Here is a 27521-nt window from a genome sequence, read left to right as displayed (position 1 = left end):
ATGGGCGCCCAAATAGTTCTAATAAAGTGTTCTGGCCAAACGTTGCCGCGGTTACCACTGTGTCAGAGGAACAATTCCCTCTGCAGGATGAGAGAGATGGAGAGAGTTAATAAGAAAAGGACCCGGATGGGTTCTGTGACGAGGAGTAGTAGACCGCTGCGTGGTGATGAGGGCGGGAAGACGCTGCCCGGTCCGATAGGCGCCACCAGTCTGCTCCTGCAGACCAGATGCTCCGCTGTGGTGGATCCGAGTGTCTCGCTCCGCTCCGTGGTGCTGCATGGCGCACGCCGACAGCTGCTGCAGACACGCTGGTCCCCTCTGTACCACAGGCTACTGCTATGGCTACTACTTAGGACTATGTTGTGTCCTTTTAGAACAACAGAAGACTGAAGATGTTCCCCCTTTGTGTAGCATGCAGCCAACAAGGTATTTAGTGTGTGTTTGTATTCTGCTTTGGTAAAGTGTTGTTTTGCATGCTGTGCATGTTATTATTTTGTGTTGAACTAACATGGCTTATGTTTCTCTTTTTAAGTTTTCACAGTGGATTGGAGTAACAAGGCTTCAATAAACCTGTAGCAAGAACCCTACTTGTCTGCCTGTGCTTCAAGGGAATTACAACTACTGTTACTAACATTACTAATGCAACTGCTACTAAATCTTTTACTGCTATTATTACTTCTGCTACTATTACAACTACTACTAGCTACCATCACCAGCACTACTGCTCCTAATACTGTTACTACAACAAATATTACTACCATTAATACCTATAATAATATTGTTACTACAACAACTATTAATACCTTTCATAGATTTCAGAAAAAGATGGTTTTCCTTTATTGTGCGGTAGCGTTTCTTTTCCGCTTCACCGAGCCCGGTCCACTCTGTCACGGTGAAGTATCGCCGGATATCTTCAAAATCCTTCCACAAGGAGGGGGAGAGAAAGGGAGAATGCATGTGAGTGACAGAAAGAGAGGGAATGTGTTTGTGTGAGGGAGAGAGGGGCAGGGAAGGAAAGAAAAGTGTGTGAGTGAGTGAGGTTTGATGGATTGAAAACTTTATTAACAGATTGCAGAATGGGTACAATACAGTACGGCTCAATACATACAATGTGTTAAGGGGATGCAGACCAGAGAAAGACTATCGTCTTGTTTACATCAGGGTCCCCCATTTTCAATTCATATTGACATTTGACATACGCAACAAATATATCATGACATTTATGACATACAGGTATACAGTACTGTTACATTTGTGACATACAAGATATGCAAATATACAGTAACTGTTAAACAGAGATACTAACTATATACATACGAGGGGGAGGAAACTGTACTGTATTAGGAGGGAGGGGGGGGGGGGGGTTAGGACATTTACGGGGGCCAGTTTCGAATTGCAGGTAAAGAAAGCATTAAATTGTTAAGACCTTAAAATTAAAAAACAAACAATTCAAAACCAGCGTCGGTGGCACACACATTCTGCGGTAGTCTAAACACGCCAGTTAGAATAGTACCAGCTTGCTACCGCGTGTACCATCCCTGCCCCAAATGATAGCTAAGCTTAGCTAACCAATGTACTCACAGAAAAGAAAAACGGTTAAATCTATTTTCAAACAACTGTACAACTGCACACTACAACTAGTCACAAGATCTTAAATTACATACTGTGTCGACATGATTGGGTTCAAATGTAAAGACGTAACCGTTACCAAGCCGGGCGGCCATTATTACGGTGACGGTCTCTCTCTACATTATATGAAGATATCGTTATACTTCGAGATTCAATCACAAAATCATCATGAATACTGTACTGGTCTGATGGACTAATACACCATAAAGGCTTCGGATACGAGAATATCCCGTTTACAGCACACAATTGATTAGATTCACGTGGATTAGGAAGGGGACAGAAAAGTCTCACCATTGTGTAGTATCAGATACGTTGATGCTAAAGGAAATCGTTTAGCGCGCAGGTGCAATTGATCAGGTGGCGATTGATGTTGCATCATGGGACTTTGAGTTGGTCAGTTTTGATGCTCAATCATGCTTAATTGTGTGGTATAAACTTTTTTTGTAACTTAATTAATGTTGGACTACGCACCTGTCTGAGCGCAGTGGTTACCCTTTTTCTACTTAATAATTGTGTGGTATTTACATAAAATACTGGAGGGACGATTAAAGAGCATTGGCTTGCCGTGTGGTAATTCCACATGAGATGCAAAAATCAAGCCATCAATATACAAAACGCTAAATGTTTGTGGCAACGAACTACGAAGCGGTACAGTCCAGCGGTCATTACGGATGCCTAGAAAATGAATCGAACCGTGAACAGTGAACGTTATACACGCACACACACACAGACACAAGAGATCATCTGGAGCACTCTGGTGCCACCTTGAGGAGACAGCAGGCCATACCACGTAGGAAACAGCTTTAGGCGGGATCATTTTGTCATTAGCTTGTTATTTTATTTTTTTTGGTTTATCTTTTTTTTATTGGAAGAATTTATGCAAATGTTCCATTCCAGTTGTACTTTCAAATTGTAAATCTTCCATTTCCTTCCCCATTACTATCCCCGGCCTAACCCCACCCCATCCCACCCAAGGAGGGCGACAACAAACATACTTATAGTTCACATAAATACAAAATAAAAATAATTAAACATAAATACAGATGTGACAGAAAAAACTACGCAAAAAGAAATTAAGTGAAATTAAAAGAAATAAGAAAAAATAGAAATACAAAACTAATAATAATATATAATATAAGTGTAACTGAGGGGTACAATTCCCTGACTGTATTGAATAAGTATGGTATCATTAAACCACTACTGCGTTATGTACATTACTACTGGCCATACAGTACACAAGTATATGTGATGAACACCCCCACAATAACACGGCTTCACAAGAAATACTGTTTAGAAGAATATTTATTAGCAGCACGAAGATTATCTTACATTACTTATCAAGATTGAGAGTTGCGCTTGTAAGGCGAAGAATGTGCATGAATAGGTCAAGAGCGTAAGTCCATGAGCATATTACGCAGGAGATAATTAATACCACCTGTATCATAAGAATTATATATGGTACACTAGTAGGTCAGCTGGAGATACTAAAGGGGTCCCTCCGGTTGTAAGCCAGCAGGGGAGAGGATTTGTCGGTAGCAGAAAGTCTGGGTCAACGAGGAATAAGGAGACTCCAGGTACAGGAGACAGTGCAATAATCCCTTGATCCGCAGACGAACAACAGCTATTCTCCAGTATGCAGTGCCGCATGGAGGAAAGCTAGCCAGCCTCAGTGTTATGGTTTGACACCGACCCCAAACGCAACGACACAAGAGAGTAGGATTCAGAGTTGCCAAATACGAGGGCTTGTTTATTTGGTACTAAGAATAAGAGAAACAGGGAAAGCAGGTCAAACAAGACAGGTACAATGATCAAGGGGCAAAGTTCTGCTGCTCTGCAGCTTCTCCCGTGAGGGTTGTCTTGGGAAGCAGGTGTTGACTTCTGAACCGCTCTGCAGAATCCTCTCGGTGGGTTCTCAGATGTTGTTGCGAGACCGAGAGAGGGAGAGAGGGAACGAGTCAGTGACAGAGCAGTCTTAAACGAGCAGGAGAACAGGGTGTACAATTCTTCGTGTTAACAACACAGCCCAAGTGAATCTCTTCGTGTTAACAACACAGAGAGCACAATTCCAAAAACAGCCCAAGTGAAACTCTTCGTGTTAACAACACAGTGAGCTAAATCCAAACACAGTCCCAGTGAATATCTTCATGTAAACACACAGTGAATATCTTCATGTAAACACACAGTGAATATCTTCATGTAAACACACAGTCCAATTGTGAAATAATATCTTCGGTGTGAGCAAACACACAGTGGATATCTTCATGTAAACACACAGTCCAATTGTGAAATAATATCTTCGGTGTGAGCTAGCACACAGAGGGAGATGGTAGATCCCAAAATATTATTCCATAAAGGAATAAGCAAAAATAGATAATGGCTGGGTGAGTGACTGTTTGACCAAAAGGTGGTAGTCTTCAGTGTAAGTTTACACACGAAAAATGGAATAGGTCAAGAACAGTCAAAAAGATAACTCACCCAGACGAGATGCGTAATTGGAACTGGAACAACAGTGGAGGCGAGCGCGCGCCACGGGAGCAGGTATCCAAGCGAAGGCTTCTAGGAATTCCTGGAGAACAGCACAGAGAAAAAGGCAGCAGCAGCAGCAACGGGGAAAAACATCCAGAGACAAATCAAGGCGACAAAACAAGACGATCCAACAACTTAGGGTGGGGAAAAACGGGGTATAAATAATGAGGGATCGATTGATTGAAAAGCGTGGGGAAGTGAGAGAACCAATCAGCGACGTCTCTGGTGACGTCAACGGGGAGAAAGCAGTGACAGCTGGGGAATGTGATTGAAAAGCGTGGGGAAGTGAGAGAACCAATCAGCGACGTCTCTGATGACGTCAACGGGGAGAAACGTGTGAACGAGGGGATAGAACCAATTGACAGAAAATGAATGAAAACATAGCGAGGGTGGTTAAAGGAACAGAACGAGTGAGAGAGCAAGGACAGAAACCTCACAGTACCCCCCCCTCCACGGGAGCCACCCGGCGACCAGGCCGACCCGGCTCGTCAGGATGGGCCCGATGGAAGTCGGTGATCAAGCCGGGATCCACGATGAGCTGCCGGGAGACCCAGCTACGCTCCTCAGGGCCGTAACCCTCCCAGTCCACCAGGTATTGGAACCCCCGGCCCCGCCGACGAACGCCCATCAACCGGCGGACCTGCCACTGGGGGTGACCATCCACTAGCACAGGAGGCGGCGGATCAGGAGCTGGAGGCATAAGGGGACTGAGGGCGACGGGCTTAACCCGGGAGACATGGAACACGGGGTGGATGTGCATGGATGCAGGAAGCTTCAGGCGCAGGGCCGCCGGACTGAGTACCTTCAGGACCTCGAAAGGTCCGACGAAACGGGGTTTGAGCCTCCTGGCCGAGGACCGTAGCGGGAGGTCCCTTGCGGAGAGCCACACCCTCTGCCCAGGGCGGTAAGTCGGCGCAGGAACCCGGCGCCGGTCGGCACCACGACAGGCGCGCTCAGATGTCTGGAGCAGCGGACCAATCATCACAGTACTTCAAGAAGCCCGTGGTGGGGAAAGAGCCAAACCTTACAGCACCCGGCGACCCACACAGCCCCGGCCTGCCCGGACGGGACCCAAGGAAGCCGGCGATCAGGGGCACTGGAGAGGGGGACAAAGACAGAGGCCCGGAGAGGGGGACCGGAGACGTGGACAGAGGACCGGCGAGGGAGGCCGGAGACGGGGACTGGGACCCGACAGCGGAGGCCGGGCACAGGGACAGAGAACCGGCGAGGGAGGCCGGAGACGAGGACTGGGACCCGGTGAGGGGGCTGGACGGCACCCGAAGACACCGGGCACGACAGGAGGGGCTCCACCCCTTGATGGCACCGGAGGACCAGGCGATGTGGGGCTCGTGCAGCGTGAGCCAGGGCCTGCCCAGGACCACAGGGACAAGAGGAGAGCTGGTGACGAAAAACTGGAGCCTCTCAACGTGGTCACCAGCAACGGTGAGAAGGACTGGACAGGTGCGTTGAGTGACGTCAGCCAGGCGGCGATGATCCATTGCGAAGACCTCCAAGGGCCTCTCGAGGTCCTCAAGCGGAATGCCGGCCCGGGTGGCAAACCCAACGTCCATGAAACTCCCCTCAGCACCAGAGTCCATGAGTGCACCCACCGTCGCCCGCTGGTCCGCCCAGGCTAGGGTGACGTCCGCCAGACGGTTGGGTGGTGCACGGGTGGGTATGGACGAGAGGTCCGGAGGCGACTCACCAGCGGGCCTCCGGGGCGGGGGACAAGAAAGACGGCTCACCAGGATCTCCCGGGGTCTTGGCGAGCCTGGTCCTCTTGGCCGGGCACGGCAATTGGAGACACGGTGTCCACCCTGGCCACAGTAGAGGCAACGGCCGGAGAAGAGCCTGGACTCCCGTTCGGCCGGGCTAAGGCGGTTGCGTCCCAGCTGCATGGGTTCCTCCTTGGTCACGGCTCGGGAGGGAACAAACCCACCAGTCACGGAGGGGGCAGGACGGTCAGCACTGTAGGGGCGGCCGCCGGGAAAGGGAGCCCCTGAGCGGCGGTCGATGGCACAGTCGTAAGGCCGGCGAGGCGGAAAGAACTGAGCCCTGGACTCCTTGAAAACCCCCTCGGGGTCGTAGTACTCGGGGGGTACGTCTGGGGTAAAGAAAACCTCCTCGAGGTCGTGGTCCTCGGGGGGTACGTCTAGGGTACCGAAATCCTCCTCGAGGTCGTGGTCCTCGGGGGGTGCGTCTGGGGGTCCCCGTCGGGTTCTCTCACGTCTTCTCTCCTGGAGGCGTCCGTCGACGCGGATGGCGAGGCTGAACAGGTCCTCGAGGGAATCAGGTTCCTCCCGGGTCGCGAGCTGGTCCCTGACTGCGTCACAGAGCCCACTCATGAAGGTTAGGCGAAGAGCAGGTTCGTTCCATCCACTCTCCACCGCCGCCAGTCGAAACTCCATGACATAGTCCGTCACCCTTCCGCTCCCCTGTCGGAAGGTCCCCAACCGGGCTCCAGGGTCCAGACCTCGGGCTGGATGGTGGAACACTCTGCGGAGCTCCGCCACGAAGTCTGGGTAGGAGAACAAAAAATCTGCCTCCATTGCCCAGGAGGAAGTGACCCACTGGGCAGCATGGCCTGAAAGTAGGTTGGTTATATAAGCCACTTGGGACCCACGAGCAGAAAAACGGCTTGGTTGATGACGGAAAACCAACTCACATTGCATGATGAATGTGGCACACTCCTCGGGATTACCGTCGAACAGCCGTGGGACGGAGAGAAGGGGTTCCCGAGATGCGAGATCTGCTGGGGCTGCGGGGAATGTTCCTGAAGGGTGTGAGAGGTGAAAGGCATTAACGGTGTCGCCCAGCGAGTGAAGCTGAGCGAGAATGTCGGACTGTTGTCCCGCCATAGCGGCCATTGAACCTTGAATAAGCAGGACCTGCTCTCGGAGTCCCTGTACAGCAGCTGCAGCCGCATCCAGCTGTAGGGCGTGTTCCTTGGCTGACTCTAACTGGACTGCCGCTGCTGTGCTGACTCTCTTGCGGGCGCAGACTGCGCAGGCCAGTACGAACCCCTTGACGTCGTTCCTCATGGTGGGCCACCAGAATCGACGAGCCAGGAAGGAGAACGTGCGATGAACGCCCGGGTGGCAGGCGAACCGGCTGGTATGGCCCCACTGGAGGACCCGGGACCGGACTGAGTTGGGGACAAAGAGACGGTTAACAGGTACATTGCCTGGAGCGCGATGGAAGCGTAGGGCACGCCTTACCACCCCCTCGATGCCCAAGGTGACTACTCTCTCTGTGTCGGCTGGGGTCGTCATTGGTTGGATCGTAATGTTATGGTTTGACACCGACCCCAAACGCAACGACACAAGAGAGTAGGATTCAGAGTTGCCAAATACGAGGGCTTGTTTATTTGGTACTAAGAATAAGAGAAACAGGGAAAGCAGGTCAAACAAGACAGGTACAATGATCAAGGGGCAAAGTTCTGCTGCTCTGCAGCTTCTCCCGTGAGGGTTGTCTTGGGAAGCAGGTGTTGACTTCTGAACCGCTCTGCAGAATCCTCTCGGTGGGTTCTCAGATGTTGTTGCGAGACCGAGAGAGGGAGAGAGGGAACGAGTCAGTGACAGAGCAGTCTTAAACGAGCAGGAGAACAGGGTGTACAATTCTTCGTGTTAACAACACAGCCCAAGTGAATCTCTTCGTGTTAACAACACAGAGAGCACAATTCCAAAAACAGCCCAAGTGAAACTCTTCGTGTTAACAACACAGTGAGCTAAATCCAAACACAGTCCCAGTGAATATCTTCATGTAAACACACAGTGAATATCTTCATGTAAACACACAGTGAATATCTTCATGTAAACACACAGTCCAATTGTGAAATAATATCTTCGGTGTGAGCAAACACACAGTGGATATCTTCATGTAAACACACAGTCCAATTGTGAAATAATATCTTCGGTGTGAGCTAGCACACAGAGGGAGATGGTAGATCCCAAAATATTATTCCATAAAGGAATAAGCAAAAATAGATAATGGCTGGGTGAGTGACTGTTTGACCAAAAGGTGGTAGTCTTCAGTGTAAGTTTACACACGAAAAATGGAATAGGTCAAGAACAGTCAAAAAGATAACTCACCCAGACGAGATGCGTAATTGGAACTGGAACAACAGTGGAGGCGAGCGCGCGCCACGGGAGCAGGTATCCAAGCGAAGGCTTCTAGGAATTCCTGGAGAACAGCACAGAGAAAAAGGCAGCAGCAGCAGCAACGGGGAAAAACATCCAGAGACAAATCAAGGCGACAAAACAAGACGATCCAACAACTTAGGGTGGGGAAAAACGGGGTATAAATAATGAGGGATCGATTGATTGAAAAGCGTGGGGAAGTGAGAGAACCAATCAGCGACGTCTCTGGTGACGTCAACGGGGAGAAAGCAGTGACAGCTGGGGAATGTGATTGAAAAGCGTGGGGAAGTGAGAGAACCAATCAGCGACGTCTCTGATGACGTCAACGGGGAGAAACGTGTGAACGAGGGGATAGAACCAATTGACAGAAAATGAATGAAAACATAGCGAGGGTGGTTAAAGGAACAGAACGAGTGAGAGAGCAAGGACAGAAACCTCACACTCAGGGGTCCTAGAGGCGGGCTCGACGGTGCTCCTCACAGGGTAAATCCCACACAGTAGTGGGTGTAGACGATTCTCCGCTCCAACAGCCACAGGACCAAAGCAAATATAATCCAGCCGAAAAGGGCTCTGTAGTCGTCGGGGTAGGTTATCCAGTGTACATATCCACACGGTTCTCGTCTAGGGCTCCTCGGATGACGGCACCAGGTTAGGCCGCCCAGCCTGGATAAGCACACTAGCTCGGTACGATGAAACGTTGGTAATGCTGGTCACTGTAGAACGTAGCCGCACGATACACTATACATAATAGACTATTACTTAATAATAGAATAGGTCGAACTCGACGATACAGCGTTAAACTCTGACACTTCAGCTATCAATTCGCACGCGGTCTCAAGGCTCTATTTTGGGGCAAAACGGGCCCACTTCACAGCACGTTGTATCGTGGTGTGAGGCTTCAACTTATTGGGGTAACATACTGCTGTATTCACCTGCGCCGTATTTATACGTAAGGTGAACAATCTAGTACCAGCCTTATTTCTGTCTCGTATTCCTGCGCAGAACCGGGCATGTCTTAGCGGTGACTTTGAACTAGACATTGGGGGTATGGCCGTGGCGCCTAGAGCAGGGGTGGCCAACCCGCGGCTCGCGAGCCGCATGCGGCTCTTTGCCCGTCAATGTGCGGCTCTTCCATCCATAAAAAAAAATAAAGTAAAATAAAAAAATAAAAATAAAAATTATTATTTTTTTACTCTTTTTTTTTTTTTTTACTTTTTTTTTTTTTATGTCACTCATTCCATAAGGACGTAGAATAAACATTTACAATTTTTTTTAAATTGTCCATTTGCATGTTCTTGGTATCTGAATCTAGGGACATATATGGATCAGTGTCAGAAATAGTGTGTCTGTTACTAGGCTTGAGTAAATTGTAATAAACCAAAGGAGAATATCAATTCTATTTAAAAAAAAAATTATCTTTGACTGTAAATAACACCATGCTAAAATTGACCAGACCTGAAAAATCTAAGCAAATGAATAAAGGGAAGATGATTAAACAGAAGGTTTTGTAGATACAGTACTGAATTCTGCCATCTTTTTTATAATGTAAATTTCTCCACCATTCTTCATCATATTGCAACACCGTTTTTTGCAAGACGTTCACAGAAAGGTAGAGAAACTAACTGCGTTCTGTTTTATGGCAATAACGTTCAGGTTTGTGGGAGATAATCCCAAAAAATAAGAGAAATTAAAAAGTAAATCCAGAAGTTAGATGATTGACAGGGGCTGGTGTGAGCTGGGTAGGGTAGTTTTTCGAAATTTGAAAGCCCTGAGTCTCTTCCTTCAAAAGACTACACTCACTTTTGGCTGTGCCACTTCCTCCTGTCAATATGCGCCGGTTTCCGACTCAATGCCCTGAGATTTCTATAATCTTATATTTCACTAATAACAGTTAAAATAATTGGTAAACAAACATAATGCTGAAAATATACACTTTTACTGTATATCTCGGGCTTAAGAGGTTAACCCTGTGAGGTCCAAATTAAAAAGAAATGAGCAACTTCAGAGGCCAGAGGGTGGGACATATAAACACATTTACTATCAAATAGCAACAACAGGACCAATTGACTATACATGTGCTTAAAGGGGAACTATCTTATAAATGGCTTTTTTCAGTGTTTACCATTGTTTCTTAGCTATGTGGACTTATATTAATAGGATATATGTCTCTAATTCTCATATTGGCGAATTCTTCCAATTCTCCTCTCACAATATTCACCCTCACTGAACTGAGTCATCTGAAAATGTGCATATCTGTGATGTCAGAGATTTCTCAGCTGCATAATAATGTCATTGTTTCTTAGCTATGTGGACTTATATTAATAGGATATATGTCTCTAATTCTCATATTGGCGAATTCTTCCAATTCTCCTCTCACAATATTCACCCTCACTGAACTGAGTCATCTGAAAATGTGCATATCTGTGATGTCAGAGATTTCTCAGCTGCATAATAATGTGGCAGTTGATGTGGCAGTTGGCACCAGGCCACACAGTGGTTGGAGCCCAGCCTCAAAACGGCTTAAGATCTTGAGGTAGAAAAATGCGTTTTTTAGTACTTGATTAGAAATACAAAACAATGCATTTTTTTTGAAAAAAACCTAGGTGTTCCATAGACTCACAGGAATTGTGTAAAAGTGCCCAAATAGTGAAAGAAATAGTAAAATAGTTCCCCTTTAACATTTTTTAAATAAACATTATTTTTTTAAATGGCTAAAAGTGATTTTGTAATTTTGCAACCGTGGGTCTCACAGGGTACTTTTAACCCTGTGAGGCCCAAATAAAAAAGACATTAGCAACTTCAGAGGCCAGAGGGTGAGACCTATAAACACATGAAGGGTGCCGTGACTGAAAAGAAAAAGGTTGAGAAACGCTGGTATATGGTGTGGCTCTTTGTGGTACCACAGTCATTTTTTTGTGGCTCTTAGTCTCTGACTGGTTGGCCACCCCTGGCCTAGAGGATCGCTGTCCAATAGGAGAACGAATATTATGGTCTGGCCTGTACTAGGTAAAGGGATATTCCGTGTATATGTACAAAGAATATACAAGGGATATCAGACGATATACAAATACTATACAATATATCTCAAGTAATAAATATATATATTCGGTTTAATCTGACCCTTTGTAACAATAAGTGATACTCTCCATTTTGGTAGCATAATTTCCAGATAGTTATAGAAAAAGAAATGGAAAGTAAATTTAACACCCTCAGCCGCTAGACCACCACAATGCCATCTCCCCAGCCATACGTGGACTAGCAGTGTCAGAAAGGTATGTGGGGGAAGGAGGGGGGTCATGGGGTCCGAGGTTTGGAAGGAGAAGGGACAGGTCATGAATGAATGAATGAATGAATGAAATTAATTGTCAAGAGCCAATCGCACAGCCAACCGACCCCCCCCAAGGCGAAAGTCTTTCTCTGGTCTGCATCCCCTTAACAATTGTGTGTGTTGAGCTGTACTGTACTGTACCCATTCTGCAATATGTTAATAAAATGTTCAATCAAGAATGGAGTGATTGACAGTGTCAAAGGCCTTTTGTAGGTCCAGCATGATCTGTTAATACAATTTTCAATCAATCAATCAATCAATCAATCAAGACCCTCGTCGCGGGCACTGCATTCCGTTCTCAGATTGGATTTGACTCGAGAGAGAGATCATCAGCAGGCTATTATATGATATTCAGACTCTAGATCTATTTGCAGAGCCAGATGAGATGAGGCAACCTGTGCGATTGGCTCTTGACAATTAATTTTGCACGTACTGTAGTATAGCTACAGACAGTATGTGTGTATGCGCGCACTGCGGGAGGTGGCCAGAAGCGCGCAACTAGCCAACTACTATTATTACTACTATATTAATACAGTTTGATCCATCGCAAAGCGCTCCAGCGCTTGAATACGGCCGGGGGATCCGCTCTATACAATGCAGACCCACGGCTCTCGTATTATAATGAGCCCGCGAGGCGTGTTATTATTAGAGTTAATAATATTGTATATTGTTTACACTGCCCTTTTTATTCCATTTTTACTTCTCCACTGTACTATAATTATGTGACCTGTACCTCTATGTCTTCTACTACCTGTACCTCCCCTCCCCCCGGCCCTCCCCATGCTGCTGATTTTATATTATTTTATGAATACAACGTTTAATGTTCGCTTAGCTAACGTAGAGAAACGTCAGACGTAATTCGAGATACGTCAGACGTACTTCGAGATACTTCCGCATAGCCCTGCCACAGGACTATTACGTCAGACGTACTTCGAGATACTTCCGCATTAGTCCTGTGGCAGGGCGAAGTACCAATCTGGACCTCGAGGCTCCGAGTCTGCAGCTCGACCCTATTGCCCTATTGGGTTCTCCGGCACTGTAGCAACTCTCGCGTTAATATGAACTCTCGCGTTAATAGGCGGTCGGCGCGCGTGCTGCGGATATAAATTGATTTCGATCCTCGCGGTCTCGCGTAGTTCTCACATCACAGTAACACAGGTCTACAGGTACGTTTTACCGTGTAAAGCTGTTAAAATTGAACATTTAGCAGAAAGTCTACACAGTGTATGTCGCTCAAATCTGAGTGAGCATACATTTCATTGCAGGTTAGGTATTCTGAAGTCTCTGGTGAGTGTTATAGTACTTTAGCAGGAGCGCTGGCAGCAGAATTCGAGGAAGAGTAGAATTTTGCAGAACAACGGCATCCACACGTGGCGTTTGGTAGATAAGATAATAATCTAATCAAATCGCACAAGATGGTGTCAGTAGTCGGCTCACAACTAACCTGGTTCCCAGTTTTATCTCTGTGAGATAAAGCCTGGTAAATAACTACTGCCGAAAGTGTCTATGTATGGGGTAGAATTTCCTCCGAACGGACCAAACTTTCCCCGGGGGGTGGGTGAGTCTTAGCTCTTCCTTCTAGCTCCTCGTAGAATATGTCTAGGCCGAGCTACGTTTCTGTTAATAATATGCTATGCAATGTTGTGAGCGTGTTGTTGCTGTATACATTTAATAAACCATTTGATTGGGCAAACAAATGCATTTGTTATCGTATTTTTTAGTTACAAATTACAATTGATCGATTATAATTGCTTGTTAACGTCATCAATGATCGAGTCAGGAAAGTGCTTACAATTTGCAACCCTGGTAAACGGAGTAAAAAAACAAACACAATCAACAAGTTGCATCACAATAAATAAAAACATAAGCCAATAGCAGGTCTACAGCAGGGCACTGACTGTACCAATACTTTCAGATACAGGACTGGAACTTGATGTCACTGAGACTAGGTTGAGTCAGCAAGGAGGATCCTATTCTGACTGACACATTTAGACTACAGAGATAATTGTATACATCAAGTGTCTCAGCAGAGCATGAAAGGAGTTAACTCCAGCACCACAAAACATTTAGCTGGCGCTGCAGCACATAGGCTTCCTCAACACAATACTCAGGCAGCAACCTGGAGCTTATGAAAGCTAGCCTGCTTATTAAACTTGAGCCACAGGGGGGCAGTATAGAGAGGAGTGCAATAGGCCCTAAACAGGTTACACAGCAGAGCAGAAATGGAACTTCTTCCTCAGCATGTTAGCTTGAGCATACAGTAGTAGTACATGCCGCTGTCGGTACATGTCATCATGATCATAATCACTCATTTGATCAGTAATAATGTGACCCGAATATTTAGTACTACAGCAGACAGCCAGTACCTGCCCAGATAGACGGGTCAATCTATGGGGGAAAAAACACCTAACCTCAAAAGAAAGGTTTTTCCAATGGATTCTGGTACCATTGGTCATGCTAAATAACATACTAAAAGTCTACTCAAATCTAACCTTGCGAAAGGGGTAATTTTCAAGATGGCGGCCGCCAATACACTATAATTCACTACAGTTGAATAGGGTAAAATAATTAACTAACTGATATCACCATGAAACTTCCCAAGTTGATTGCTAAGATCAATACAATAATTTTTCTTGTATTAAACGTTTTTTGAAATTGTATGTTTAAATATGCAAATGAGGCAATCTCTTTTTTGAGGTTCAACCATATTATTGACCCGTCTAAGACGGATAGAAGGAAGGAAAATAAATATCCTAATCACTCTTAGTCCTGCAAATCAGAATGGCTCTTCTTAGTATTGTGGTCTGCCAGGCATTAAAGCGTTCCGTCTTGAGACAGAATTCCGTCAATTTGATTTGAAGTCTGACGGATTTCCCGTCAATTGGCTAAGATAAGATAAGATATTCCTTTATTGATCCCCTTGGGGCTACCTGTGGCTATCTAAAACCCTGCCCTTTTCTTGATCCTCATCAAAACTGTTGCTTTTCTCAGACAAGGAAAGCAACAGTTGTGATGGGAAGATCAAGAAAAGAGGGCAGGGTTTGAGATAGGTCAGTGACGTGGAACATCGACACTTGACATTGACTGTACAACACAAGCACATTGAACAGTTTGAACAAAAAAAAACATCTAAATGGACGTAAGCGGTTCATCTGAAGGCTTGATATATTTATTTGAATTGAGTAAAATATCAGCGTTCTCTCCTCAGGTGAAGCTGGATCGAGTCCGTCGTTGTGAAGCACTCCCACGGTCGAATAAAGTACACAAGATAAAGGTCGGTCACTCGCTCCTTCTGCTACATTCATTGCACACACACCCACATGCACACACTCACTTTATAAACACCCATTCACTTTAGACATTTTAAACCCTACACCATATTTGATCTATTGTATCCATTTATTACTAAAAAGATTTGCACTACATCTCTACCTCATTTTAGAAATGTGCTTGCATTTTGTACTTTAGTTTTGTATATTGTTTGGTCTTTATTCTTTTTATACTTTTTCACTGTATGAAGCACAATCTCAGGAGGCTCATGCAGAACCAAGCATTTCACTGTAATGTACATGTACCTCATATGTGACAAATAAAACGGGTAGTATAAGACATGGTACAGGTGACATAATTATAGTACAGTGGAGAAGTAAAACATTTAATAAAAAAGCAGTGTAAACTATAATAACAAATCAATATAATTAACTCTGGACATGTGCATATGGGCAACAAGGTGCGAGATGAGGGTATGTATGCCCTGTTATATTTGCCCTACAATAAATAGTTACAATATATAATCTAATAATCCAATAATCTAAATCTAATCTAATATATAATCAAAAAATGCTAAATATATGATCTGATGAATTATACAGTATTCACATAAGGTACGGTATGCATATGGTCACTTTAGGTGGGAGTCAGCTACTAGGTTCCTAGTAGTTGGATGTCTGGCAGCAGTCCCTGCCCACTGTTGTGGAGCCTGATGGCCGCTGGTATGAAGGACTGTCCGAGGCGGTTAGTTTGAGGGGGGGGGGGGGTTTATGAGTCTGACTAAACGTGCTTATCATCTTGACTAGCTCATTGTAGAGGGGGTGGGAGCGATTCTCCAGGATTGCAGCCAGCTTCCTTCTCATCCCCCTCTCTGCCACCACCTCTAGTCTGACCAGCTCGACTCCCACCACGGAGCTAGCCTTCCTCACCAGCTTGTTCAGTTTGTTGGTGTCCCTCAAGTTAATTAACTCTGAATATAAGAATATGAGTAGGGTTGCCGCGGTGATGGGACATTTCCCATGACTAATAAACTCATGACAACACCAGTATTACCGATAACGCCAGACATTTTATACAATGATGCTCAATATCTGCAGAGCGCTTACTTTGATCTTCAATGTCATGTAGCTACATTGATCCACTGTTTGTTTGTCTGTCTGTTTTTTATAATTATTTTTATTCATTAGGAGTATCCATTTGTTGGACAGACAGACTTGACATTAGGTTCTAATTTACAAATGCCAACGAACAATAATACCTTCTGTCAATTTTCTATCTGTTCATTGACGGGTAACAGCCTTATTTATAGTGCATTGCACAAACATACTGTTGCTGGTCTGGACTGGTCCTTTAAGTTTGAGCTCCTCTCCAGTCAAGCTTTCACTGCTGCAGGGTTTAATGCGAAAGATTGCTAAATCCTCCACCATCGTCGTATCTAGAGCTTTCTTTCTCTCCTTCACGTGAAGTTAAATCTAGTCTAAGAGTGAAAGTGAAAGCTACCTACTCTGTCTGTACTCTATAAAGTTGGTCTACTGTCGACGCAGACACATTCGTTTATAATGTTGTCTGACTAAGTACTGATAACAAATGTACAGTTTACAGTTTTCTAATTTGATGGATGTGGGTACTGATATGCGAAAATGAACTAAATGTGTTTTATTTCTATAAAGAAAAATGTAAGCGTACACTGGTGACAAGTAATGTCCAGGTGAATGAATGCCTGAAGACAGATTAACCACAGACTACCGCAGCAAGCCTATAGTGGAAGTGATCGAATAACTCTCACTCTCAGTACCCACCGCTGAAGTGCTCTTGAGCAAGGCACCCCCAACTGCTCCAGTGGAGCTGCTCAGTGTCCCAACAGTGTCTGGTTGTACTGGGCAGCTCCTAGTGGTCAACAGTGTCAGACTGTGGTTGTACTGGGCAGCTCCTAGTGGTCAACAGTGTCAGACTGTGGTTGTACTGGGCAGCTCCTAGTGGTCAACAGTGTCAGACTGTGGTTGTACTGGGCAGCTCCTAGTGGTCAACAGTGTCAGACTGTGGTTGTACTGGGCAGCTCCTAGTGGTCAACAGTGTCTAGACTGTGGTTGTACTGGGCAGCTTCTAGAGGCCAACAGTGTCAGACTGTGGTTCTACTGGGCAGCTCCTAGTGGTCAACAGTGTCTAGACTGTGGTTGTACTGGGCAGCTCCTAGTGGTCAACAGTGTCAGACTGTGGTTGTACTGGGCAGCTCCTAGTGGACAACAGTGTCAGACTATGGTTGTACTGGGCAGCTCCTAGTGGTCAACAGTGTCAGACTGTGGTTGTACTGGGCAGCTCCTAGTGGTCAACAGTGTCGGACTGTGGTTGTACTGGGCAGCTCCTAGTGGTCAACAGTGTCAGACTGTGGTTGTACTGGGCAGCTCCTAGTGGTCAACAGTGTCAGACTGGTTGTACTGGGCAGCTCCCAGGTGTTCAAGTTTCTTTAATAGTTGTCATACAGAAGTACAGAATACTTTTGTACAAAATGCTTCTTACTGTTGCGCTCCAGATACTGTGCATGACAAGATAAGTATGAAATAAAAACATAGTAAAAATTAGAAGTAAAAAAAGAGGTCACAGTGTTCAGTTTAGACATATGTACAATGTTCGTAGACGTAGTTACCATACAATATACAATACTGTGCAGTGTACTAATATACAATACTATATAGTGCAAGGCATAAATGGACGAGGTGCAGTTTAGGTACAATTCACAGTAGGTGTACGAGTTGTAGTGCAAATCCTTTATCAATAAATATAAAGTGTAAGTGTGTTTGTGTGATCTAAAGTGTGGAGAGTGGGTGCTGCAGTGTGTTGTTTGTTTGAGTGAGTGTGTGCGTGTGGGTGTGTGTGCTGTGTGCATTTGATGGTTGTTGCATAGTGATTATTGTTCGTTTAGCGATTATTGTTCGTTTAGCAGCCTGATGGCCTGGGGATAGAAGCTCCTTCTGAGTCTTTCTGTGCTCGCCATAAGACTCCGGTATCGCTTGCCTGACGGCAGCAGTTCAAAGAGGCAGTTGTTCGGGTGGCTCGAGTCCTTAATAATTCTCTTAGCCTTCCCCTTGCACCGCTTGTTGTAAATGTTCTGGAGGGTGGGAAGCCCCCCTCTAATTGTGCGTTCGGCTGAACGTGTCACTCTTTGTAGTCTGCTACGGTCTTGTGCAGTGCTATTCCCAAACCAGGAGGTGATGTTGCCGGTCAGGATGCTCTCTATTGTACATGAGTAGAAGTTCCTAAGGATCTTCTGACTGACTTGGAACTTCCTTAGGCGCCTGAGGAAGTAGAGGCGTTGTCGTGCCTTCTTCACAACACTGTCAATGTGTGTGGTCCATGTCAAGTCCTCGGATATGTGGGCTCCGAGGTACTTGAAACTGTTCACTCTCTCAACCGGTGCCCCGTCGATGCTGAGGGGGCTGTAGTCCTTGACCCCCGACCTCCTGAAGTCCACAATCATCTCTTTTGTTTTGCTGACGTTCAGGGAGAGGCAGTTCTCCTGACACCACTGTGACAGGTTCTCTACCTGTCTCTACCTGTGTGAATGTGTTGAACTGTGAGTGTGAAGCAGGGCATTGCTGAAAAAGAGTAAATAAAGGTTAAAATAAATAAATAGATTAAATATATCAATGAGTCAACTATGATATTCCTTTATTGATCCCCTTGGGGAAATTCGGGGCATCATAGCAGCATTGTTTGCAATGATCCGTTATTAAAATAACCACATTGTGTGTGCCGTGACTCGCGAGCGCTGTATAACTATGACGTGCATTATTTAGGACAAAGTAAATCCATAGGCTGAATATGATTTATTATCAGCATTTTCAGTCTTATTATTTTACATTTCAATAGCCCCCTCTAGAAAAACGAAGCACAAAAACATAATTCAGAATGGTATGGGTCGACTCTGTAGTTGTCCAAACACCCCACCTTTCCCGCCTTTCCTTGATAACTGCCACCACAATGACTGATAGCATGAAGTCCGGCAGTAGCCCATGTGTCATGAGGCTTGTAAAACAGCTTGCATACTTCAGATGCTCCGCTGAAATATTATCAAGGCCACTGGCCTTGTTATCGGCAAGCTGAGTTATAGCTTGACCCACCTCGTTAGCAGTAACTCCAACTAACTCACTGTTGGGGATGCTTCCCACTTGAAAGGGGTCACTCTGAACACAGTTAAAAAACGGCAGAATAATGCTGCCTCCACAACTCTGCTATGTTGATGGCACCCGACACTCCCTCAACCATGCCAGGTAGCAGCGCACTGCCTCGGTTCAGGGCCTTAACCTCTTAACACTTTGGATACCACGGGTCCCGTGGTTTAAAAGCAAGTGTATGCCACCACCCACTTCAATGATGGAGCACTCGCATTTATGAACGCATTTACTTAAATTATGGCTGTCTAATCTGGCCGTCGCTTATCAATGACTTGTTTGCAGTCAACATTGTCGAAACGGATTGTTTTTTAATCTGTTCATTTCCCTTTTATACCATTTTGAAAAATGCTCGTTTTATGAAAGTTCCAGAAGATTCTGTGATAAACGCCCTTTACTGTAATACACAAAACACGTTGTAATTTTTCCGCCTATTTATGAATTGTTTTCAAATAAACGCTAGATTATCGATAGTATATGTAAGGGATAATGTATAGCTACGAGGTCATTGTCGCAAAATAATTGACCGACACAGAGTTTAAAATACCGAGCCGCCTCGGCGAGGTGTTTTAAACGTCAGTGAAGGTCAATTATTTTGCGACAATGATCGAGTATAGCTATACATTATCCCGCTTATTACATGGCTAACTTACTAACAATATACCTAATTCATTTTACATCGACTCGCAACACTGGTTCTGGCTGCGTTCTGTCTCCGCCCCCTGTCATCGCCGGCAGCAGAACACCGGCAGTGTCTAATTGCACTGAAACAGTGTGTGTCAGTGGGCTTGATTGCGAACAGCTGCGCACAGCGGTCATTATTGTCCCACAGCGGTCATTATTGTCTGATAATGACCGCTGTCGGGGGGCTATTGACCAATCACAAGCAAGCATTTCGGCGAATGTGAAAACGCCATGTAATAAGTGTACTTATGCACGTTATAGAAGCGGCCTGAAAAATCGAATCTCTTATTTCCTGATCGCACACACACACACATGGGGCCCACGTTGATATCTCTGTGAAAAAGGTCTTATTATCCTAAGACTGGTCAAATAGATTCCTTACTTCAGATCAGATGTTCTCCAAAAAGATTATTCCAATTCCTGATCGCTATTCCAAATATCGATCGCGTTTATTGATCCAACGCTGGGTGGTCGAAACACATATTCCACGCTGTTCTGATGGTCCAGAATGAATCCGATCATCTCGGGTGACTTGTCTGAGAAGTAAAATGAGGAAGCAGGATTTTTTCCCCCCCCCATGCTTTTCATTCAGTCTAATCCAATGGGGTGCAGTACCACAGGGAGAGACGATAGGGGGTGGTATTTTCCCAATGGAGCTCAGAGAGAGTTCCAGTGGTAACAGGAGGCTAGATTGATGAAATATGAATGGAAATCGCTAAAAAAAAAAGATGCCAACCAACGTGTTTTGTGTATTCCACTAAATCACCACTTATTGCGTCTTTCTCTGGAATTACAAACTATACTCGGTATAAAAAAAACGGTATAAAACGGAAATGTACCGATGAAAAAACAATCCGTTTTGTACATGTTGACTGCAAGCAACTCACTGATAATCGACGAGTGTATTAGACCCATAGCCATAATTTAAGATATATTTTAATGATCGGGAGAACGCAATCTGAAACGGCAAGGTAGAGAGATGACATGAACTAAAATACTAATACAATGTAGGCGGCTGAGTGGCGCAGTGGGCAAGGCGCTCGCCACTAACGCAGGAGATGCTGGTATCGAGCCCAGCTCTCTGCGTTGCTACCGGCTTGGCCGGCCGTCATACTAACACAATTGGCAGTGTTAGAGGGTGGGAAAGCCGGTGGGTGGGGATTGGACGTTGTGGACAGCGACTCCTACAGGTCGGTTGGGTGACACCGGTGCGGCGGAAGCAGGAAGTAGCGGGGGCAGCGTGAGCCTCCCACGCGTTACTCCTCGCCACAGAGTTCGAGCTGCTGCGGTGAAAAGATGCGACAGGCTGCCTCCTCGTGTACCGGAGGGGACACGTGATGCAAGGCTTCTATCCTCACTACAGCCGACCAGTGGGAGGCATAGTCTAGCAACGTTCAAGACAGGGGAGGGAAGAATTGGAAATAAAGAAAATTGGGATGGGGGAAAAATAGAAAATGGGGAGAAGAAGTGGATCAAAAAAAATACTAATACAATGGATATGCAATTTAGTAAGATGCTATATCCATTAGGGCTGTCACATTATTTTTCGATTTTAATTTTGAATTTACATAACACAAGATTCGAACTTGAAGGGAGAAATTAGAATTAGAATCTTTTTTTTTATGAAAACATTTAGTGGGCATATATGCATACATGGTGACAATAGAATCAAAGTATATAAGAGAATTGTGAAATTAAGTAATTGGAACTAAGAACTACTGCAAGCGTATGTAAACAGGATGAGATACAAGACGATGGCTCAGGGCCATATGCCGCGGTGGGGCAGGAGAAACCACTCGGAATAGGTTGAGGCAGGTAGGGGTCAACACTGCAGGCCAGACAGAAGGCGGTATGAAGCTGTTCCATGGCACCGGTGGTGCTCATGTCCAGTAGAAGGTCACTGGAATGTCTATCGATAAATTCGAGACGGAGACGGGGGTTAAAACACTTCTTACATCCTAAACTAAACTAGACAGATTAAGCTAAGGGTGCCTTTTTTCTTTATAGATCCGGCAGCACCAGCTTCCTTCCTCAAGATGTCATCCACCTTTCAATATGGAACCAGTTGCAGCCCCAGCCGGATCAATGCTGTCAAAACCAGCCAACCATGGGAGGAGGAGACAGGTGAACAAACTACCGCATGCCAGAATCTATTATTTAACAAATGCAAGTTTGCACATACCGTACTTATGTCTGACTCTCATCCATAGATGGAACCGATGGCTGTAACCCAGATCAGCTTTTCTCGTGTCCATATGACCCGAGCCACCAGATCCGAGCCTGCCGCATTCCTTACCATTTGATTAAGTGCAGTAAGGTAAGTAGCCTTGAGTGAAAATGTTTGTAATTGAGCTGGAAAATAATTCATTCTCAGACTACAGTCACCTAAACCTGTTTCATTCTCAGACTCCATTTATCAACAACATATCAATTGTCAATGCTCAATGTGGGTGGTAAAAACTGCCCAACGCATCACTGGTACATCACTCCCTACTATTGAGTCTATCCACCACAAACGGTGTCGGAGGATGGCCTGCAGCATTGGCAGGGACCCCTCACCCCAATCATGGACTGTTTGCCCTCCGGGGGACGCTACAGGAACCTCCGCTCCAAGTCTAGCAGACTCTAGCTGTCATCTCTCTGAACTCTGTGCCACGTTGACACTCAGTAGTACTAACGTGTATACTTTGTACCCAATTTAACCACCTGTACATTGTATATTGCTGTTGCACTTTACTGCTAAATTTGCACTCTGGTTGGATGCCAAACGTCTTTTCGTTGTACTGTACTTGTGCTTTAGGATGACGATACATTTTAATCTAATCTGTTGCAGAATCACCCTAAACTGGCCAGTGAGCTGAAAACCTGTCCCTTTAACGCTCGCCACGTGATGCCAAAGCATGAGCTCTCTCACCATGTTGCCAACTGTACGGACAGGAGCACCGTTAACACTGAAAATCGTAAGATATGTTATTTTGTTTCACACAGACGCTGACCTTTTTATGTACAATCCTACAAAATAATAATTTGGTCTTGGGAGTGAGTCTCACCGTGTTCTGTTGTTCACAGTGGGAACTGAAGAGATGCAAAGTAAATGGAAGGTCCCTGTCAGTACCTGGACAAACCCCAACACGGATGAAGACTGGGATAAAGGTTAGAATGCATTTGACACTAAAGATGACTATGTATAGGGCTGCACGATTTTGGGAAATAATCTAATTGCGATTTTTCTGACTGATATTGCGATTGCGATTACATTTGCGATTATAATAAAAACATATATAAGCAGCCCCACAGAGGTTTATTGTAAAATGCGGCTTGCATCTGGCCTACGCGGTGGGTCTTTTCGGGACACCGAGCCTGAAAATGTTTCTTTTTACCTGGGAATCAATACCGGTACCCAACGGTACCTTTTTTTCCTGTACTTTACTCTCCCTCTCTGAAGTCTAAACTTCACAACACACAATCTAAAACCCCTTACCTCCCTCTCCCAAACCGATCTTGTATCTCAATGGGACTTCCTGGTAAAAGTTTAAAAACATATCAAATTTATAATTGCATCATTCCAAATTGCGATTTCGGTTAATCGTGCAGCCCTACTATGTACGATCTTATGCTGATCCAAGTTGTTGAGGAATTTAACCACTTTTTAACCAAGCTCAAAATAACAAATGCCAGTCCATAAAATTGTAGACATTCATGAATGTATTCAAATTGGAACGTTTTAAAGAATGTATTCAGAAATATAGGATTCTGAGAGATTGCAATGCAATGATCTATATTGGCTATTTGCAGATGCTCTATATTGGCTATTTGCAGATTATCTATATTGGCTATTTGCAGGCAACATTTAACCCAGAGCCCTTTTTCTTTACCATAGTAATAAATGGTTCTTAACCCTTGGTGTCTTCAGGGCTAGTTGCCTGAGTAGGACCATCTTGAATTTTGAATTTCTACACACTTTGAGTCCAGTGCTTATAAAACTGTGTGCTGTGCTTGTTGCAGAGGTTGCAGAGGTGGAAGACTCTCCCACGGCTCGTCCCTGGGTGTGGGGCGTGTCTATGGCGCTCACTCCAACGTTAGTCGCCTACTTCTCCCTTTCAACATAAGTCATGTGGTTTCTTATTTTTGCTCATTTAACCCAAAATCTTCTGGTTTCTTTGCAGACCGGAGCCAAGCACCACTAACAATCTCGTTCCTGGTTTAAGAGCACCAAGAACTCTTCCCTGGTCATGCAAACAATAATTCACATGTTTATTCCAGACAGGAACTGTTTCGCATATCACAAAGGCCAAATATCAAGTTAGACCGCGCTCTCAAGATTCGACACTGGGTGCTGGAATCCCATTAAGTATTATATAAAAAAGAAGCAGTGAAGCTAGACGAGCACTCTCAGGTTCAAGAATTTGCCATTAAATTCTTGAACCTGAGAGTGCTGGTCTAGCTTCTTTTGCATATCACAAAGGCTAAATGTGATTCAGAACAGGCGGAGACAACCATGAGGGTGTTTTTTAATATATATATATATAGTAGGGCTGTCCCCGACTAAGGATTTGGATGGTCGACTATGATTGGCCAAAATTTGCCGTTAGTAGACTATTGGTTGACTAAAAAAACAAACGTATAATACCGTATATATATATTTTTTAATCTTTTTTTTTTTTTTTTTTTTATCATTCCATTTGGGCTGTGGAGGGTGCTTAATGTCTGAAGGAGTCGACTGAAGGCTTCTTGTCCTCTGCAAAAGCATGCAATTGGTCCACTGATGGATACATCTTGATATTTGTCTAGTCTAGTGTGTTCATTAGATGGGTGAAATCCTCTTTCAGTGCCTCTGTGCCTGTTTTTGTAGGCAGTTAGCCTCTGGTATGCGTGCCATTAGCATTAGCCATGCTTCTATGCCTCTTTTCTTTTGGAAAGAATGATAACAAATATATATATATATTATATTTTTTTTTCTTTTTTTTTCTTATTACCATTAGACTAAGAGGTTGGTTAGTCGACTACGGCTCCTTTCGACCGATTAGTCGACTAATAGGGGTCAGCCCTAATATATAGTGATATTGTACAATACAGGGTTGAGGTTTCTTGTTTATTATTGTTCTCTAACTGAATCATATATATTATGATAGCCCAGGTTGTTCTGAAAAGAAAGATGTACATCACTTCATTGTACAATACAGGGTTGAGGTTTCTTGTTTAATATTGTTCTGTTTTTTTATAAAATTCTGTGATATTCAATTACCGGTTTTTATTTTTTGTATATATAAATACTTCTACATTCATGTGACATAAGTGACGCATATATATTCTGATAGCCCAGGTTGTTCTGATATATGTACCTCATTTCATTGTACAATACAGGGTTGAGGTTTTAAAAGCATTTTTATAAAAGTTGACCAGGCAAACTAACTTTATATAAAAACACAGATTGTAAAACTAACAGACTTCTATTACATGTGACTCATATATATTCTGATAGCCCAGGTTGTTCTGATATATGTACCTCACTTCATTGTACAATACAGGGTTGAGGTTTTAAAAGCACTTTTATAAAAGTTGACCAGGCAACTTTATATAAAAACACAGATTGTAAAACTAACAGACTTCTATTACATTTATTATATATAGTGGTATAACTCATGTATACCTTGATCTGACATGACTGAAGCTTAGATTCTGATAGCCCAGGTTATCCTGGGGTAGACCCCTGGCAGTTTTTCAAAAGGTTTAATCTGGATAAAACTAATCCGGATGTGGAAATCCTATGTTTTGCTATCCAGGATCACGTAATCCAGTTTGTTTTTGGGCCGTTTTTTCAAAGCAACATCGGATTGGTTTACTCTGATCCGGATACAAACTTTTCAGGATTACCAAATCCAGATAACCAGTGCTCGAAATGGGATGGGCTATCACAATGTAGGCTACTAGCTATGTAGACAGGTAGAATAGCCAGTGTGGTGGGTCACTTCAAGTGTTATTTTCTTTTTTTTTAACAGAAAACAAAACAAAAAAAGTTCTATTTTTGGAAACCGGCCGTCCGCTCATCTGAGACCTAATATACATTACTCACAAATACTGTACATTGTGGATATTTAGAACAAGTTTAAAATAAAGATGAATTGAATAAAAAGGCTAAATGTCCAATACTTACCAAAAATAAATAACTTCAGAGTTCTTCATCATCTGCTTTGGAGAGCCCAGCTTGTACAAGCTTGGCTTTTAGGAGGCGGATCTCAAGTCTAGCCTTGCTTTGCTGTAGTCTGGTACGAGTCAGTTGTTCCTCTGCCAGACGAGTCTGTACTTCCGCCCTTTCAGTCTCTTTGCAGAAGTGCCTTATAATCACCATCTCTGTTTGCCAAAGGACACTTCAAGCCTCTTTTCTGAGCTACTGGCTCTACCAGTGAGGATCCACCTTCTTCCTCAATGATGGGGCTGAGATCCAAAATAAATGTGTCCTCTGGATCAGGAGGAACTGGCTCACTTTCCTCTCCAATGGCAGGCTCACCATCCCCTACAACACCTTGAATCCCATGCAGTTTGTGACGTCTCACCTCCAATAATGTCGAGTACCACACATGTGTAATCACCCCTCTTAAAAGGCTTGTTGCCTGTTTGGGTGTTTTTGGCTTCACTGTGGTCCTTTGTTGCCCTAAGATTCTTCCATCTAGCTTTCACTTGCTCTGTGGTCCTCTTCTGGCCAGACCCCATGGCATTCACATTCTGGGTGATTTCTACCCAAATATAATTTTTCTTTTTGTTGGTAAGTTCTCCACCTTTAGCAGAACTAAAGCTCCCTACTATTGAGTCAAATTGGCACCTAACACCCTCTAGTAGCGCAGGTTTCAGCAACAGTGAAATTAGGGCCTTTTGAGTCCATGGTTCCATCGCTTTGCTAGTGAACATAGTTCATTTATAGGCCTTGGTTATGATTGCCTTAATTGAACACAAGTAAAGTCAAATGACTGATGACCATGTCAGTGTGATTAATATACAGTGATAAGTGACAGTTTATAATTTATATATTTGTGTTCAATACTGACAGCTGTTTGGGGGATTCTTTTATGAGGCCAAAATCTTTTGAATTTGCTGTACTGAAAGGCTGAATACGTAGCATAATGTCTACTTTATATATTTGATCACTGTAGCGGATGAACAAATTAAGTGAAAAGCTTATGAATAAATGTATATACTGTATAATCCAAATATTAGATACAAATTTTAAAGTTTCATTACATTTTGTGACTGAAATCCACCCTGAATCCACCGTTCTACTGGGATCAGTTTAATCCTGAATTTTTTTTGGATCAAAGTGATCCCAATCCTACTAAAGGTTTTTGAACAACGCATACTGAAGGTTTGATCCGGATTATGTAATCCAATCCGATTTCAGAGTCCTTTTTTTCTTTTGAACAACCCATTTTCAAGATTTGATCAAATCTGTTATCCGAAATCCGATCTGGTTACTTTTGAACAACTGGGCCCAGGTTTAAAGGCAAGCCAGTGTTGTGGATCATCTGCTTTGAATGTTTGGCTGAGCTTCACAAAAAAGATGGAATACAGCAAGCGTAGACCAAAAGACTATTTTATGTGGCGGTTAGCGTTAATATTACAACAAGAGACGTTCAAGTGTAAAAATATACTGACAGCTGACATTTGTCTTTTATATTAGAGGTTATATTAACTATAATCTTGGATGCAAATTAGTGGTTAAAGCATGTTTAGCAGGGTTACATTTTGCAAAGCAATAGTAATTACTTTTGAGTTCCCTTTATC

General features: G+C 44.2%; 2 protein-coding genes across 3 annotated transcripts in view; both read left to right on the top strand.

Moving 5' to 3' along the window:
* Positions 1 to 27521, top strand: part of LOC311245231 (uncharacterized protein) — a 459760-nt gene that overhangs the window by 368794 nt on the left and 63445 nt on the right. The gene's annotated exons all lie outside the window — the stretch shown is intronic.
* LOC311244720 (gametocyte-specific factor 1-like) lies at positions 330 to 25866 on the top strand. Of its 2 annotated transcripts, none has more exons than XM_084334390.1 (8): positions 330 to 426; positions 14831 to 14896; positions 21753 to 21869; positions 21956 to 22062; positions 22579 to 22705; positions 22815 to 22898; positions 23751 to 23823; positions 23912 to 25866. In XM_084334390.1, exons 3-8 carry the CDS (start codon positions 21782 to 21784, stop codon positions 23988 to 23990), a joined length of 558 nt encoding a protein of 185 aa, XP_084190516.1. In that variant the 5' UTR covers positions 330 to 426; positions 14831 to 14896; positions 21753 to 21781; the 3' UTR covers positions 23991 to 25866. The 2 variants fall into 2 exon arrangements, with proteins under 2 accessions (XP_084190516.1, XP_084190515.1); XM_084334389.1 differs by lacking the exon at positions 330 to 426 and adding an exon at positions 12662 to 12788.

This window comes from Notolepis coatsorum (assembly GCF_963971535.1).
Source record: "Notolepis coatsorum genome assembly, chromosome: 18".
Taxonomy (NCBI): Eukaryota; Metazoa; Chordata; class Actinopteri; order Aulopiformes; family Paralepididae; genus Notolepis; species Notolepis coatsorum.
Note: the sequence above shows the minus strand (reverse complement) of the source record. Positions and strands in the feature narration are given on the sequence as shown.